The 17,016-nt window shown below is 37.4% G+C and overlaps 1 protein-coding gene across 1 annotated transcript in view; it reads left to right on the top strand.

The window, feature by feature from the left end:
* SLC6A5 (solute carrier family 6 member 5) overlaps window positions 1-17,016 on the top strand; it is a 54,396-nt gene that overhangs the window by 13,593 nt on the left and 23,787 nt on the right. The window contains exons 5-8 of the mRNA XM_087704253.1: window positions 2,865-2,999; window positions 6,307-6,410; window positions 12,633-12,757; window positions 16,822-16,934. Of these exons, the coding sequence (XP_087560379.1) occupies window positions 2,865-2,999; window positions 6,307-6,410; window positions 12,633-12,757; window positions 16,822-16,934 (477 nt within the window). The remainder of the gene's footprint in view (window positions 1-2,864; window positions 3,000-6,306; window positions 6,411-12,632; window positions 12,758-16,821; window positions 16,935-17,016) is intronic.

Raw genomic sequence — 17,016 nt, 5'->3', positions numbered from 1 at the left:
TTCTAGTTTTAATTCAGAAATGACTATATTTTGCAATACCAAAATCTAAGCATTCCTGGAATATGTAATAGCTTTTTGGGAAATGTTGTAGCAACTTAGTACCTGCCATTTTGTATGATAGCTTGAGAACAGCTAGTGAAATATTTTTCTTTGATATGCATATTGGTTAAACTTTAAGTTCTCATTTTTCATACATGGCCTTTTCATGGCATGGCTTTTTGATTCCATTGGCTTTCAGGAGGAGTAAAGGCGAGAGGTTATATATTGAAGTGAAATTTGCTTATCATATGACTAAAGAAGATGGTAAAATATGAATTTGGGCAACAAAGATTAGCTAGCTGGGAAAATCAGAATATAATAATGCTATTTATAGAAGAATAGAATAACATGCTATTTTATAGTGTTTTACAGTTTAGGTGTCCTTATGTTATTCTTAGGTAATCATAGTCCAAAAATCATAGTAACTGAGTAACTAGTACCTATAATGATAATAAAGATTAGCTTTCATCTTTTCTGGTAAGTTGTTTGTTTCTATCAATTCCTGATCAAGAACTTCCCAGTTGAAGTCACACATATAAATAACTTGAATTAAGGGTATATATGTTCTCTGTGCCAGCTGCCTCCATTTTAGGCTAGAATAAATGAAAGATATGTTTTCTAGTATTAATATTGTTCAATTATTTGTGTTAACAGGCTTTGTTAAAAAGAAAAGGGAGACGGGAAATACACATGTATTCTAGGGATGGAAACCAGTTGCTTCTAAGATGTTATTAGAGTAAAATTTTTATCATCCTTGATTATTGGCCATTATGGGTTGGTTTAATGAATGTTAGAAGAAGAGCATGATGGTTCATGAGATTAGAATGTTGGGCTGACAATTGGCAGGCTTATGTTTGAGATCCAATTGTTGTGCCTTGTGATGAGGTGAGCTCCCGTGACGTGCTCCAGCTCCTGCCAACCTAGCAGTTTGAAAGTGGACAACAGGAAGTAGATAAATGTGTACCACTTTTGTGGGCAACTTCATCCTCGGGGCAACTGTGATGTCATCAGCAGATACTTTCATCATGGAAGCACATCAGTGCTGCTGACCCAGAAGTAGTAGTAGTATGAATGTTAGAATTTAACAGTATTTGGAGAACCCTCGTGATGTGACTCGACAAATGCGCGAACGACAAAAGCGCGCCGACAAAACCGCGGCGCTAAAACCGCGATGTCAAAAGCACACTGACAACAGCACGCTGACAAAAGCGCGCCGACAGAAGCGCAATTTAAGTTAAGGTAAGGTTTAGGTTTAGGTTTAGGTTTAGGTTTAGGTTTAGGGTTAGGGTTAGGGTTAGGGTTAGGGTTAGGGTTAGGGTTAGGGTTAGGGTTAGGGTTAGGGTTAGGGTTAGCGTTAGGTTTAGGGTTAGGTTTAGGGTTAGGGTTTAGGGTTAGGGTTACAGCGCGCTTCTGTCGGCGCGCTGTTGTCGGCGCGCTTCAGTGCATATTCGTCGGCGCGCTTTTGTCGGCGCGCTTTTGTCACCGCGGTTTAGTCAGGCGCGCTTTTGTCGTTCGTGCATTTGTGGTAGAAACCTGTCATACCATCTGCAAGTTTAATTCTTAAAGGCAAGTATCTGTTCCCATTTCAGGGTCCTGAAAGTTATTTTGGGTTTATTTAGACAAGATGGATTTTTGTTAATGTAGGACTTAAGTCCAGTTTGTTTCTTTTCTTTCAATTTCTATCAGGCACAAAACATCACGTCCATACCTGAAGGTCCAATTAAACTATGTATTGTTAATCATGCCTATGCACAGAAATATTCTCACAGAAATAACCAATGGTTAGCACTGCTTGGAGTTAGATAAGGGTCAACAGAATCCAAAGGAAGTTGAATTTAATTTAGATTTGACTATCTACGGATTCTAGGTTTTTTTTAAAAAACTCTACTTCCTTTTTTAAACTCTACCCCCAGGCTCTGCCACTCCTTTTCCTACAATCTCATCAGATTAACACATTGCTTATTTTATTTCTCCTTCGGAGTTATGAAAATGGTACCTCAGAGTTGACTGCTGGATCTACAGAATGTTCCTCGCTTTTTTAGCAATCAGTCTCGATTACCTTATTAGTGTTTTGTTTTGGAGACAAGACCATTTAATCATCCAGGAGGGCATGCCATGGGGGAGAAATATTGCCCTTTTGTAATCACACAGGCAATACCCAGACTCCGAAGACAACATTGGTCTTCCGGTTGCTTGATGTAACAGAACTTTTGGAGAATGTGTTTTTTTATGTTCACCTTTTATGTGTGGAAAAACATTTGCTGGAATAAAAGCCGCAACGTAATTTATTGCATATCTAAAAAAGAGCTTAGGAATTGACTATTTTACACTAGTCGCTTCTGTTTTAGAAAACTGACAACTCTGCAATTTTCATTCTTTTGGTAGTAGTCATAGTGTAGAGAGAAATGTATCTCTAATATACTAACATTTATCTACAGAAATGATATTTCTTTAGAGAATAGATATTCTCTACAGAGAGACATGCAGTTACTTTTTGCATTAATTATCCCCAGACATTGCTATTTTATTAATTTAGGCTTTGCATACATCACACCATTTTAGCAAACCATTCTATTATTTTTATGTTTATATTCCCATGAGCAAATGTCACCGACAAGTTGTGCAATAATTTACTGTGAACAGTAAGCCAGCGATATTATTTTTTTCCATGGCTGTTTTAACTTTTTACGTAGAACATTTTTTTTCTACGTAAGTCTCTGAGGGTGACTTAGATTGCAGTAGCATAGAAATATGTGTAATTGTAAATAAATTCTTATAATGAATAGTTGAATGAATAGTTATATTATCTGTTTATGTTTCTTTAGGTGGTATATTTTACTGCTACATTCCCATATGTAGTGCTTATCATCTTACTTATCAGAGGAGTTACCCTGCCAGGAGCTGGGGCTGGAATGTGGTACTTTATCACACCTAAATGGGAGAAATTAATTGACGCTATGGTAAGCTTGTTATGCCAGATATAATACTATAATGGAATAAAGCCACATATAGAATTATTTTTGAGTAAGAAAGCATTATGTGATATGAATGTTTATGACACCTTATTTTCTGCTCTAACCATGCTTGTATTTCTTAATTTTGTATTTTTATATTTTAAAAGAATATTTTTTTTAAAAAAAAATGACAGCTGAATTTCTAACATTATCTGATCAATGTTATTGGCTCCTTCAGGACAATACTTCATTTGCTTCATCTTCATCTGTTCAAACCATGATGACTACAGCATGGCTGTGAAGATGAATGTTTGGTTAAACTAAGGTCCATCTTACATATTTGGTTGTGCATTGGATCCAGAGTAGTATGTGAAAAAGTCACTTGCTATAAATCTAACCAAGTGTTCCTGAATACAACATGCAATTACCTATCCTAAATATATAGGTAGAATCAGTTGGAAGAAAATTCCACAATCAGAGGAAGAGATGTAGTAAACATATGTTACAGGTATATTGGAAGAATATTATGTTTTCCAGAAGTATACTTAGCTCTACTTGTTGTGTACAAAAATTGGATATTGCTGTTGAGTTTAAACTCAATTCTAAGCCTGTAGTCCTAACAACTGTCTTAGAATTACGTGCTTCAGAATGGAGATCATTTCATGACGGTATAATCATGAGTAATGCAGTTTTTTGCTACTCTTAATCACAATACTAATTTTAAATGACAATAGATGACACTCAAAAGAGGCTACACAACCAAGTAGAGACACCCAAGAGAAGACATAGAAACCAATATAGGAATAGAAACATTCTAAATGTTTTATGTTTGAAAGAAAAATTACAGCTATGAGTTTACTTTCAGATTATAACCAGTCAGTAGTTTGAACTATATTCTGAGAATTTTGTAACATAATGAATACTTGTTATGTGAGTTTAGCTGGTTTACTTTGTGGACTTTTCTAAGCTTTTCTAAGCTAAAAACTCTGCTATTTGGTATCTGTTTATTCCATTCTTAAGGATTCCTACAGAGTAGCTAAAATTGAAGAGAAACAGTAATCTGTTTAACTAATTATGGAATTTATTCATTTATTTATATGGTTTGAATGGCTGCCTATTTCACACCAGTGACTCTGGACAGCATCTAATGCTAAAATCATCAGTTAGAACTTTATCTGGGTATCTGAGATGAACTTCGTACAATGAATGATGTTGCTGGGAATGTATAACCTTGGCATACACTACTGGTATCCTTTGCTCATCCATTCTTGGAACATCTCCTTACCACGATAAGGTAGCACAGTAGGATAGTCTGAACAACCTTAAATAGATACTCGAGGAAGGCTGAAGATCTGCTTTGTCATTATAATCTCTAATGTCAAATGAGGAATAATTAAGTATGCTACTAATTTTGTCATTATGTCCTAATGATATATAGAAGAGCTACTATAGTGGTGTATAGGAAGCTTGCTTTGAAATTTACATTAGATGTATCAGCATTTTAAAAATATGCCCATTTACTGGGTACAATTCAGTGTTAATTTTAACTTTTAGAAAAGTTCTTGATTTGATTTGGGGCCCATGTATCTAAAATATTTTGTCTTCCATATGAATGTTTTTAATTGTAAAAATTGTTTGCAGTGCATATTCTTTAGCTACCACATCCTCTAAAAATTAGACAAGTGATGATTAAATATATTTTCTTCTTCTGAGACTTGTACCTCCCTGGAAAGTTTCTCCTGGCACTACCTAGATGAGTTTAGGTATTGAATTAACATTATTTTATTAGTTTCAGCTTTTTATATATTTTTATTGCTTTATCTGCCAAGGTTTTATTATTGCTTCTAATACTATAGATTTTATTGGTTTTATAACTGCATTATTCTTTAATAAAGGGTGATTGTTTTAATGATTCTATTATTTACTATTGAATGCATGATGAAATAAAAATGTAAAAGCAAGTTAGAAGTATGTATCATAATAATATTTCTGTCTGAAAGTAAAACAAGTTACAGAATCCAATCTGGGTAGGTCCCTGGGACCAGAGTTTTAATCTTCCAAGCTTTCAGACACATGGTGGAGCCCCTCCTCAGGGAACTTTTCGCTAGCAGAATGTGTGCTTTGATTTGTTCTAGGTGTAGTATCATTGTAATACTTGGTTGTGTGTGGCTTTTTTTTTATTGGGGTGTTAATAGCTGGTTGGCTACTGTTTCCTTGTGCTGTGATGCCTTTGGCTCCAAGGTACATGATAGCTGATGGTAAATCAGCACTCTTGTTGACTGATAATTTTGAAATTTTGCAGCTACTAAGATTGTTGGCTAAGCAGGGACAAAAATAGCCAGGGAAATGATTGAAGCTTGGGAAATGGGCCCCTTGCCCGTCAACAGGAGTGCTGATTTACTACTAACTTATCAGATACTTAGGAAGCAGAGAGCTTTGCAGCCCAAGGAAACAACCACCAACAACTTAATATCCAGCCATTAACACCACAAACCACAACTAAAAAGCCACGCATAACAAGCCACCCCATAAATACTACACATAGAACAACCCAAAGCACACATTCTGCTAGAGAGAAGTTCCTTGAGGATGGGTTCCAACACAAGTCCAAAAGCTTGGAATACTAAACCTCTGGTCCTGGTGACTAATTCTGATTGGCTCCTGCAACATTATCCTGGGACAAATACTGTATATTTGACTTCATTCATAAAAGAAGTTAACTCCAGGATATATGTTACATATTGGAATTATATAAACATTGGGAGTCATGCATATATCTCAAAATGATTAGATTCCTTAGTGATAACAGCATTTTTGCCTTTTTCTTTACCCTTTCAAGACACATACCCTTCACATACATGACACTGCTTTATAGCAGCAGCTCAAATACTTGCAATTAGGTGATAAGAGTTTATTACTTTTGGGTGAACCCAAAACTTGTTATCTTTGTATAGTGTGTGTGTGTATGTGTGTGCATGTGTGTACACATACTGTATACACAAATACATGCATGCATACATACATACATACATACACAATTATGTATATTGTCCACTAGGAGCTAAATATTTAATCACATCTGTTTTGTCCATTCATTGTTGGTTTGCATATCCATGTAGTGAAGTTCATAAAGCCAGCTATCAGTGCAGACTAAAGACAACCCTTCTTCCAGATCTGGCAATTAAATAGATCATATTGCTTCTTCATTCAAGTATCTGTTACTACACATAGTTCCTATCACATTAACTGTTCTTATTGCTATTTCTATTTTTTTAAAAAAAACCTAATTTTCTCTATTGATCTTTTTTTAAAGGTATGGAAAGATGCTGCTACTCAGATATTCTTCTCTTTATCTGCTGCATGGGGTGGTCTGATTACTCTGTCTTCCTATAACAAATTCCATAACAATCTATACAGGTAACTTGCGAACATTCAGCAATGTTTTCAATAATTAGATGGCAAAGATAAATCCAGGTACTTCTGGAATGATGTTTGATGTCATCTCTGTTATTGTCATGTATAGCATCAATCTGTCACTAGAACTTCAAAGTAAGACTACCAGACATGAGTTGCAAAATCTGGAAGACAGGATGGTACTCAAAAACTGCATTTAGTGTTGTATGAATATTTGCACTGCAGATCTGATAGAAAAAATCATGAGACTACTGGGGTTAGTGTGTCCTATTTCCTCCTGAATGGCTGCCCTAATTATAAATAGGTTGGGTTGAAAGCAATGTAGAGGAGTGTCAAGAGTCATAGAGGATAGCAGCATGAAATACAGCACATGCATAATCTCTGTTAAAGAAAGCTTTGTAATTGAGAAATAGGTCAGGAACGCTCTGAAGCAGCAAAGATAATTTGTGATTTTCACTGCTATAATTACTGTGCCATTATTTTTACGGTATCAGTAGCACATTAATAATTCTGGTCGTTGCATTAATTCCAAATTCAGATAAAGAAAAAGCTCCCAGTGTCATAAGAATAGAATATTTGATTTAATTTAATTGGTAAGCTCGTATACAACTGAGAAGAACAGCTTTAAAATTGCTCAACAGCTGATCCTCCATCCTTCTCTCTGTTCTCTTATAAATTTAAACATTTATATACTTTCCTTCCTATTTACCCAATTTGAAATAACAAATTAAGAATAACAAGAAAATCCAATAACAAGTAATAGAGAAAAGTAGTACGTGCTCAAGAAAGGTATTCCAAGGCCTGTGTGAGTAAATCATTATGATCACGGCCATCATCAAATGATAGTTGATGAGGCATTACCAGGAGATAGTAGAACAAAAGACAAAGAATTGGAAAAGATCACAAAGCATTAAGATCGGAAAATTGAAATTGTGGTAGTTCCAGCACACCGTGTGTCATACAAAAAAATATTGGATACTACTTAGAAAATCTGCATATTAACAAACTCTGCACCTGTCATTTGCAAAGATCACATATAAGCTATGCTGATACATTTTACATTGGGCTCTTGGGAAGAACTCAATGTATATGAAGGCCAGCAGCATTTAAAGAACTGGCAGCTGTGATGTCACAGTGTTGTGAACTAATAATAATCAATTCGGCAATGATATGCTGTTTTGTTTTGCTGTACCAAAAAGGAAAAAAAAAACCCCACCTTTATTTGAATTCCTTATTGCTGTTGGGTATGTGACTGCAGTTGCATCCAGTATGAAATCATGAATGCATTGCTTTGAGATAGAGTCTGAAAGAGATCTTGATATCAATGCATGCTTAATGCATGCACAGCTTAGCATGGTGAAGGACAAGACAGAAACAATGTATTTATCTTTATATGTCATTAAAATGTTGACAGAATCAGTTTTGTTGTCGTATTTCTATTGGAGGAGTAAAATTTGATGAGGTATATGGTACATATTTATTGTGTAAATAAACTTGTCACTGATTTTTTTTTAACAAATCAGACATGGTATTGGTAAATAAGTATAAATTCAGATACAGGGAATAAAAAGGAATTTTTCATTTCCAATCGATTGTAAATTTTGTGTGTGTGTGTGTGTGTGTGTGTGTGTGTGTGTGTGAAAAGGTTCACTTAGAGTATGATTTTATAGGAGATTTTGAAGTCCAACTTTTGTGTATAACCTGAGTTGGGGCATTGCATCTTCCTTTGGTCCTTTCAGATAACTCAGCAATTTTTGATAATATTAGGCATGGTATCTTACTGCACTGTTTGCAAAGATTTGCATTAGTTCTATACTGTCCTTTATAAATATTTCAGTTTGTTTTAGTTGGGAGGATAGATTGATTCAGTGGTTTTTCACTTAATGGACTATTGCAAGGGTTTGTCCTTATCCTCCCATTTTCTAACAGCTACATGAAACTGATGGGGCAACCATCCAGTAATTTGGGCTGTGGTAGCAGCAGTATGTTGATTATACCCAATTATAATTTTCCTCTGTGTGGACGATGCTGTTGATATTCTGTCCTGGGATCTGGAGGCTGTGAAGGTCTGGATGGATGAGAACAGGCTCAGATTAAACCCAAGTAACACAGAACTGACATTCACATGTCTCCTGTAATACCAGTGATGTCCTTAGATGAGACTACAGGTAGTTCTTGACTTATGGTCCCAACTGAGCTGAAAATTTCTGTTACTAAGTGAGGCAGTTGTTAAGTGAGTTTCGCCCCATTTTATGGTCTTTCTTGCCACAGTTAAGTGGATGAGATAGTAACACTTAACACGCTGGTGAATCTGGCTTCCCCATTGACTTTGGTTATAAAAAAGTCACAACAATGATCACATGAACCAGTTGCATTCTTCCGAGCTGTGATCACATGAACATGGGGATGATCATAAATTACTTTTTTCAGTGCTGTTGTAACTTTGAATAATCATTAATGAATGGTTGTAAGTTGAGAACTACTTATATCTGTTCTAGGAGTAGTTCATGATTTGGGAATCTTATCTTTTAGCCTCATGTCTTCTTCTATTTAATAGCATATGAAGTTCATGGTAGAACTTTACATGTCCTTAGCTGCCCTACACTGTATATTCCAGGCTCTGCACTGGTTCAGTTTTTCTGAGCTAAATTTAAAGAGCCCTTTGATACTTGGCCCCTGGTAATGTGAAGGTCTACCTCCTCTAACTGGATTTAGTTCAATCTATTAGATTGTGGGAGAGAGCTCTGTGTTGTCCACTTTTCTGAAATGTCAGGGGAGCTCAAGTTAGTAAGTACTGCTTTTCCATAGCAATGCTGACCCAATGGAATGCATCCTCCACTCTGATCAGAATGATCTTCCTGATAGCTTTTAGGAACTTATTAAAAAAAGGAATTCTTTTGAAGAGCTAGTGTCTAACATCACCTGGGGCTTTTCCTCCTTCCTTCCTTCCTTCCTTCCTTCCTTCCTTCCTTCCTTCCTTCCTTCCTTCCTTCCTTCCTTCCTTCCTTCCTTCCTTCCCTCCCTCCCTCCCTCCCTCCCTCCCTCCCTCCCTCCCTCCTTCCTTCCTTCCTTCCTTCCTTCCTTCCTTCCTTCCTTCCTTCCTTCCTTCCTCTGTGTGTTCTACTTTTTTTGTTGCTTTAATTGTGACATTGTAACTGCTGAGATCATGGGATTGTGGCAGGCCAAAAAACAAAATCAAGTAAAAAAACAAGGCCTTCTCCAAATACACGTAGCCTCAATCAGCATGAAACTGTTGTGGGCAGTAGAGGAAGAAATGCCTACTATTGTAACTGCCTTGGATAAGTGTGAACTGAACTTTTGAACTTTCAAAGTAATGGCTAAGGAACTCTTCTAAATCTCCTTACATGCTTAGCATCACATTTCGTGTGCCCATTCTTAAAGCTCTCTGCGAGTTAAATGTTTTTGTTGACATCTGTCTTTTATAAACATTAAATTATTGAGGCATGCATTTGATGATTATGTAGACTGAATTTTATGTTCAGTGATCTACTATGCGTGCAGAACGTATCACTTTTCTGTATACAATGAGTTTGTCTTGAAGCAGCTTAGTAATGGAATGCTGATTAGACACTTGAAACTGGAGTTTCAGCATTCAGAAATAACACCCAAAGTAGGATTTCCAATCTGTTGCCCTTTGGTTGTATTAAAACTGGATAACTTATGAAGAAAGTACAGGATGGGAAAAACTGAACTCATCATAAGAACATACAATTTATCTCAAATGTTTTCTTAGTTACCATATTTTTCAGAGTATAAGACGGACCTTCCCCCCCTAAAAAAGGGTAAACATTTGGGTGTGTCTTATACACTGACTGTAGGTCCACCTACCCATTGGCCCCACCCTTTGGCCTCTGCCTTCCAGCAATTTACCTCCTTGCAGCAAACAGAGAAAATGGGGCTTGTGGAGGCAGCAATAGGCTATGGCAATCCCTGCAGCCTGAAACAGCTGATCATCGGGAGGCCATGCTTAAACTGAAAATGAAACTTGCTGTTTGCTGCAAGGAAGCAAATTGCTAGGAGGCAGAGGCAGATCCGCCCCCCTTGTTTTCTTCCTCAAAAGCTAGGTATGTCTTATACTTCGGAAAGTCTTATATTCCGAAAAATATGGTATGTAGTATAACATAATTTTTTCCCCAAATCTTCACTTGAACATCTTAAATGCCTATAAGTGGTCACTTCCATTATTTGATAAGGTCCACCTAAGATTTACCTTTCATTGTTTTAGGCATTGTGAGGTTTGCACTAGGGCCGTGATTGTGAACCTATGGCACACGTGCCACAGGTGGCACATGGAGCCATTTGTCAGGGCATGTGAGATGTTGCCTTGTCAGCTCCAGCGCGCATGTGCGCGCTGGCCAGCTGACTTCGGCCTTCTTTTGAGGCCATTTTTTGCCCTCCGGAGCCTTCAGGAGGCTTCCCTGAAGGCTCTAGACAACAAAAAATGGCCCTGTGAGCAAACAGGAAATGATTTCCGGTTTGGCCGTAAGGCCATTTTTCGCCTTCAGGGAAGCCTCCTGAAGGCTCGGATGGCGAAAAACAGCCCTATGAGAAAATCAGAAATCCATTCCCGAACTTCCGGTTTGCCCATAGGGGCGGTTTTTCGCACTCAGGAGGCTTCAGGGAAGCTCCTGAAGCCTTCGGAGGGCCTCCAGGAGTGGTAGGGAGACTCTTTTCACCCTGCCCAGGCTCCTAGAAAGTCTCTGGAGCCTGTGGAGGACAAAAAGAGTGCCAAAAGCATGGGGGGGTGGAAAGAGTGCTGGTCGTGCGCACATGCGTGCAGAGGTGAGAAGCATGCGCATGTGTGGCATGCCCACGCATGACCCCACTGCACTCCACCCACTTTTGCTATGCGAGCCAAAAAAGGTTTGCCATCAAAAAAGGTCAAAAAAGGTCTCCCATAGACCCGTTAGATCGCACAGGGTCGGCCTCCTCCGGGTTCCGTCTACCAGCCAATGCCATCTGGCTACCACCCGGGGGAGGGCCTTCTCTGTAGCAGCTCCAGCCCTTTGGAATGAACTCCCCGCGGAGATTCGGACCCTCACCTCTCTCCAGGCCTTCTGGAAAGCCGTCAAAACCTGGCTGTGCCGGCAGGCCTGGGGTTGATGAGTTCCCCTCCCCTCTCGACTTGTATGGCTGTATGACTCTTGTGTATTTTAATTACGTGTATTGTGCTTGTATCCCCTTTTCCCCTTTTGAGTTGTTCGCCGCCCTGAGTCCCTCCTGGAGAAGGGCGGCATACAAATAAACTAAATCTTAAATCTTAAATCTTAAATCACTGTACTAGGGTTTGTGAATGCTGACTTATTGTTTTCCTTGTTTTAAAATCTAAGATTTTAAATTTATTTTTTAAAAAAATAAGATTTATGCTGTTGATGCTAATAATGAAATACTTGACTTGAAACACACAATGAAGTTAGGAATTAGTGATCACTTTCTTAGAATTACTGTATTTAAAAGCATTAGTATTGTATAATATCTACCTTGATAAAGTGAATCAAATTATTTTTATTAGTGTAGCCTTTTTGTGGGTGGGGAGTGTTGTTAATGGAAATGTGGATTGTACATCATTTGCACCCGCTCTGGGAATAGGACCCCCTACTTATTACACATGCCCCAGTGACTTCTTGTATGGATTATTGCAATGCAGTCTACATGGGCTGTCCTTGAAAAACACTTGGAAGCTTTAACTGGTAACACAATAGGTAGTAGATGTCATTCGTAACTTAGTGCATGTAACACCACTTCTTTGTGAACTGCATAAGCTTCCAGGCTCAAATCAAGGTATTGCTTCTCAAATTTAAATTACTTGGGACTGGCTTACTTCCCAGTTATATCTACTTGTTCAAACTAGTCAGGCAGGATGGGCATGCTTAGGGCCCCATGGGTTAAGGAATGTTAGTTTGCTGGGCACAGAAGAAGAAGCTTTTCTGCTGTAGCACCCTATGGATAGCCCTGCTCCTGATTCTGTTTGTTATTATTATTATTATTTATTTTATTTTAATTTTGTTCGCTGCCCAGGCTCAGTTGTTGAATGAGCAGCTATCCAAATGGAATGAATAAATAGCATTTGGTATCATAGTTATTAAATATTGGTATGTCATTGGTGTGACATAATTACATACCCAGAACACATTACCTGCTACATCATTATTACTCAATTAAAAATCTGGCAAACATATTTTCTTTTGCCTTTCCTTTCTTCAGGGACACCTTGATAGTAACTTGTACCAACAGTGCCACAAGTATATTTGCAGGCTTTGTCATCTTTTCAGTGATTGGATTCATGGCAAATGAACTCAAAGTGGATATTGAAGATGTTGCAGACCAAGGTAGGATCTTTTGTTTTTCATATAAATGTATTTTTGGAATATTGAATTATTGGGCAGTACTGATTTTGTCCTGGTTTCTGTTGGGCAAGATATCCTGCATATACCTAGAGATTAGAGCAGACGAAGCATTTGAGCAAAATGCCACAACTCGGAACACCTTGAAACATGCTATAAGAATGGTTGTCGTATAAGTCAAAGGATAACATGCCATGCTTATCTTTGCTCTGAGTAGAAGCTAGTCAGACAGCATCTGTGTTCCCTTTACATCCTCTGAGGACAACAAAGAAATTAGTTGATTTCCCGCAGCAGGAAATATTACATTTATAGGTCAGTGGGAAAAAATATCTTGAAGAAGCAAGAAGCAAACTACTTCTGTATGGTTGCTAAGGAAACTATGTAGGTGTGTCCATGAAGTAACTACAAGTCAAGCTGCACTCAAAGCCCTAATTCCCCATTCATATCTTGTATAGGCTGCCTAACAGCACATATTGACAGGTTTAACTATGTAATATCACAATCTTTTCTTAAGATGAGTGCTTCCTTTAACTGATTCTTTAATGCAGTGAGACATAATACAATTGCCTTATTTATACAAGTTGAAGCTGAAAATTGTCAGTGTAGAATCAGAATGGAACTGATTCTTCTATCTTTGCTGTCAAATTGGTCAAAATATAATTTGAATTTTAAGGTTTGCAAACGATCTTGGTAATGTACATGCATTTGATAATATGTTCTCAAGCTATAAATATTTGATCACTGGGATAATTGTCTTATGAGGTTGCCTATTCCTAAACCACTTTCAGACTCCATAAAACCTTCCTGGCACGTAATAATAATTTATTTAATAGGTGCAAACACTGGGGAATTTACCTATTGAATATTGAAATGCTGGGCCAGTCCAAGCTGAATTACTGTACATGTAAGCATTTGCTCCTTCTATGCTTCTGTAAAATATTTCAGCAGTGACAGAAGAGTGTGTGTAAAGAGATTGCAGGAATTTCACTGAAACCTGCAATAATCCAAGGTTCAGAAACAAGTTACCCATGAATTCCAGGGGAAAACATGTATATGAGAGCCAAGGTGCACAGTGGTTAGAGTGCAGTACTGCAGGCTACTTCTGCTGCCTGCTGCCTGCCTGCAATTTGCCAGTTCAAATCTCTCTGGCACAAGATTGACTCAGACTTCTATCCTTTCGAGGTGGGTAAAATGATGACCCAAATTGTTGGGGCCAATATAATGATTCTGTAAACCGCCTAGAGAGAGTTGTAAAAGCACTACGAAGAGGTATGTAAGTCTAAGTACTAAGAGGTATTGATATATACCTGCATGTCATCAAAGGCAAAAATTGTTCATTTTGTGAGCGTATCATGTTAAATTTGCAACTCATTCCTTGAAAGGTTTACTCATAATTCTTTATTGAATACAGGTGGGCTTGACCTTTTGGCTTGCCTGATTTGCAATGAGTGAAGAGGGATTATCTTTGGCTGTGTATAAATTATATAGTTAATGTATGTATGTATGTATGTATGTATGTGTGTGTGTGTGTGTGTGTGTGTGTATGTATATATATGAAAACACACACACACACACACATACACGCACACACACACAAATAATGTTAAAATATCTTGTGGGGCTGCATTACTAGCTATCCAGGGAAGCACGAGGCCATGGGCCACTGCTTGGATATGTCTGATTTAATACAAATATGTAATATTCATTTGGACAACTATTCTATCCAGATTCTTCAGTTTCTAAGAGTTGTATTTTATGTGAAGAAATGTGCAGGCCTCTTTCAGAATTTACCTATATAAATAAACCTACTTCACTTTATGAGTTATTAAACAGTACCATTAAATGCTAAATAAAACCATAAAATAGTTAATACAGCTAATGAGTAAGTTTTGGTTTCTGCTTTTCACGAAGTATGATCCCATTAAATTGAATGGTTCTTTCTTTTAAAATGACATGTGCAAGAGTGCAAAGCAGCATGTATATTTTAGTTCCTTTCCAATGACTCTTGTCTAGTTTGCTGTATTAGAAATGTTTAAAAATTGCTTTAAAATCTCTAGGATTTCAAGTAAGAGATAAAAACTCAAGAGCATTTAGGCGATTGTGAAAGTTTAGATTCAGCTTACAAAAGGGGGCTTTAGTACTGTTTAAGTGCTTCAGAATCCAGACAACTGCAAACTGTAATGATGCAAAAGTTGTATATTAATGCTTAAAACTTCAAAACAACCTGATAAGGTAGGCTTTTGATTCCAAACAGAAGCACAATAGAATTTGCTGAAGAATAAGAACTCTAGAACGGAACTACAATGTTTGCATTCATGTGATTCAGAAGCTCATAGAATTAAAGCAGACATATAGCAACCTTTTCTTAAGGCCCAACGCTCTTCTGTAGCAGAGGTGGTATACAGCAGGTTCTGACCAGTTCTGGAGAACCGGTAGTGGAAATTTTGTGTAGTTTGGAGAACCAGTAAATACCACCTCTGACTGGCCCCACCCCCATCTATTCTCTGCCTCCCAATTGATCAGGAGGGAATGAGGATTTTGGAGTAACTTTCCCTTGAAATGGGGAGGGAATGGAAATTTTACAGTATCCTTCCCCTGCAGTGGGGTGGTAATGGAGACTTTACAGTATCCTTTCCCTGCCATGCCCACCAAGCCATGCCACGCCCACCAAGCCACGCCCACAGAACTGGTAGTAATTTTTTAAATCTCACCACTGTTCTGTAGTATGACTATATGTGTGCTTTGAAATGCCAAATAACCAAATTTGGTGGATATTTGTATAATATGGCTGTCTCAAAAGGAAGATGCCAGTTATTCCATTACTATAAGGTACTATTTGAATTATTGCTTGAATTGTGAATTAATTTTGTAAAGGGTAATGTTTGTCTTTTCCCAAATGGGTATTGAAGCCCAGCAACTGCCCTTATCTATATCTAGCTCTCCCTGGTCATAACCTCCAACTCTCCATGAAATTAATTTAAAGGATCCCAATCAAGAGAGATTTGCAGTTTCATTTCCTGCAATTAGGTTTTCCCACAGTATGATGAATTCTAGAAACTCATTATTTTGATCCCTTAATTTAATTTCCAAACGTGCAAGAAGCTACTGCAAGCAGCATTTTTATCTGTAGTAGTCAAGAAAAAAATCTTTAATCAGGAGATGAAAGAGCATGTTCATGAATATATAACATCCCCTAAGCCTTCTTGCCAAGAAAAACTCCCAGTTAACAGCAGGCTTTAAAGTCAGCCTCTTGCATTGCCTCACACCAGTAATAATAATAAAAAAAGTCTTCAAGCAGTATTTTATGTTTGACAAGAGTTTTCCAACATTTTTGGGAAATATATAATGATTGTGAAATTAACTCTTGCTTTGCTAAAATAAATGGGCAGTGATGTATTACAGAGTAACTCAGGAAAGGGAAATCTGTTGCCTACCAGATGTTTTGGGTTTAAATACCCAATGCAGTAGATTTGCCAAACCAACCATTGTTCATGTTGGTAATAAAAATATTGGGATGGCACCAGTTTCTCCAACAGATGATGCCTGGTACATAAAAGTGATGGAGGAAATTTGTGTATAGTAAATGAAACAAGTGGGAGTGCAATTAAAAAGACAAATATTTTAAAGAGAAGTTGTGTTTCTATGTTGCTGTTGGGCATCAATAAAATGAAACAGGGTGTACTCTGAAGAGTCACAAACATTTCTCGAAATGTTTCACTATATCACATTCTCTTTCAAAGTCAGGGCATATTTGTATTTAATAGATACATAGCAAACTCCCTGCTGTTCTAATAATGATCTTTGCCATCCCCTTTCTGTGAAAAGCTAGATTTTTCTGAAGATTGCTTGTGCTCAAAATGTATGATTGGAATATTACATTCTGTGACCCTATAATGCACTATTCAATTGGAAGGTGGGAAACTGACTTCTAAATGTTGTCATCTTAAATTGAAATTGATTTTTTTTTGTCAGTATGACCCCGCAATTCAAAGGATGCTTCTTATTTAAGCTATCAATATGATTTCTGTCTATTTTATTTGGAATTCTAGGTCCTGGCATTGCATTTGTGGTATATCCTGAAGCCTTAACTAGGCTTCCACTTTCTCCATTTTGGGCTATAATCTTCTTCTTGATGCTTCTTACACTTGGATTGGACACAATGGTAGATAAATATTTTTTTATTATTTGACTTCCAGTTTGTTTATTAAAAGTTCAGAATGTCAACAGTACATTGAATTAATGTA

Source organism: Thamnophis sirtalis, unplaced genomic scaffold, assembly GCF_051295495.1.
Source record: "Thamnophis sirtalis isolate CommonGarterSnake01/CBP01778 unplaced genomic scaffold, rThaSir2_p1.2 scaffold_1, whole genome shotgun sequence".
Lineage (NCBI taxonomy): Eukaryota > Metazoa > Chordata > Lepidosauria > Squamata > Natricidae > Thamnophis > Thamnophis sirtalis.
This window is presented reverse-complemented; position numbering and strand designations above follow the sequence as displayed.